Genomic DNA, 361 nt, shown 5'->3' on the forward strand with positions numbered 1-361 from the left:
CAAGCCACCCTGTGGGGCCCCCAGAAGAGGGGCCTGCCGCTCTGGGCTGAGGGCATCATGTTCTTCTACTGCTACATCTTGCTCCTGGTCCTGCCTTGTGTGTCCCTCTGTGAGATCAGCATGCAAGGGATCGGCATCATGCCGCACCGGATGATGCTGTACCCCATGCTGAGCATGCTCACTGTCAATATCACCACCATCTTCATCCGAGGCAGCAACATGGTCTTCTTCAGGGACGCCCGGGTCTCCAGCATCTTTATGGGCAAGAACATGCTGGCTATTGGGCTGAAGGTCTGTATGTTTGTGCAGTACCAGCGGCACCGGCAGCACGCGCCCCCAGGGCCGGACCTGGCCCTGCAGC

General features: G+C 59.6%; 1 protein-coding gene across 1 annotated transcript in view; it reads left to right on the plus strand.

Moving 5' to 3' along the window:
- Nucleotides 1–357, plus strand: part of LOC104464357 (transmembrane protein 121-like) — a gene marked incomplete at its 3' end in the record, with an annotated part of 846 nt that extends 489 nt beyond the window's left edge. The window contains exon 1 of the mRNA XM_010077034.1: nucleotides 1–357. This exon is cut by the window's left edge and continues 489 nt beyond it. Within this exon, the coding sequence (XP_010075336.1) occupies nucleotides 1–357 (357 nt within the window).
- Nucleotides 358–361: the final 4 nt, after the last annotated feature.

Source organism: Pterocles gutturalis, unplaced genomic scaffold (genome assembly GCF_000699245.1).
Source record: "Pterocles gutturalis isolate BGI_N339 unplaced genomic scaffold, ASM69924v1 scaffold17353, whole genome shotgun sequence".
Lineage (NCBI taxonomy): Eukaryota > Metazoa > Chordata > Aves > Pterocliformes > Pteroclidae > Pterocles > Pterocles gutturalis.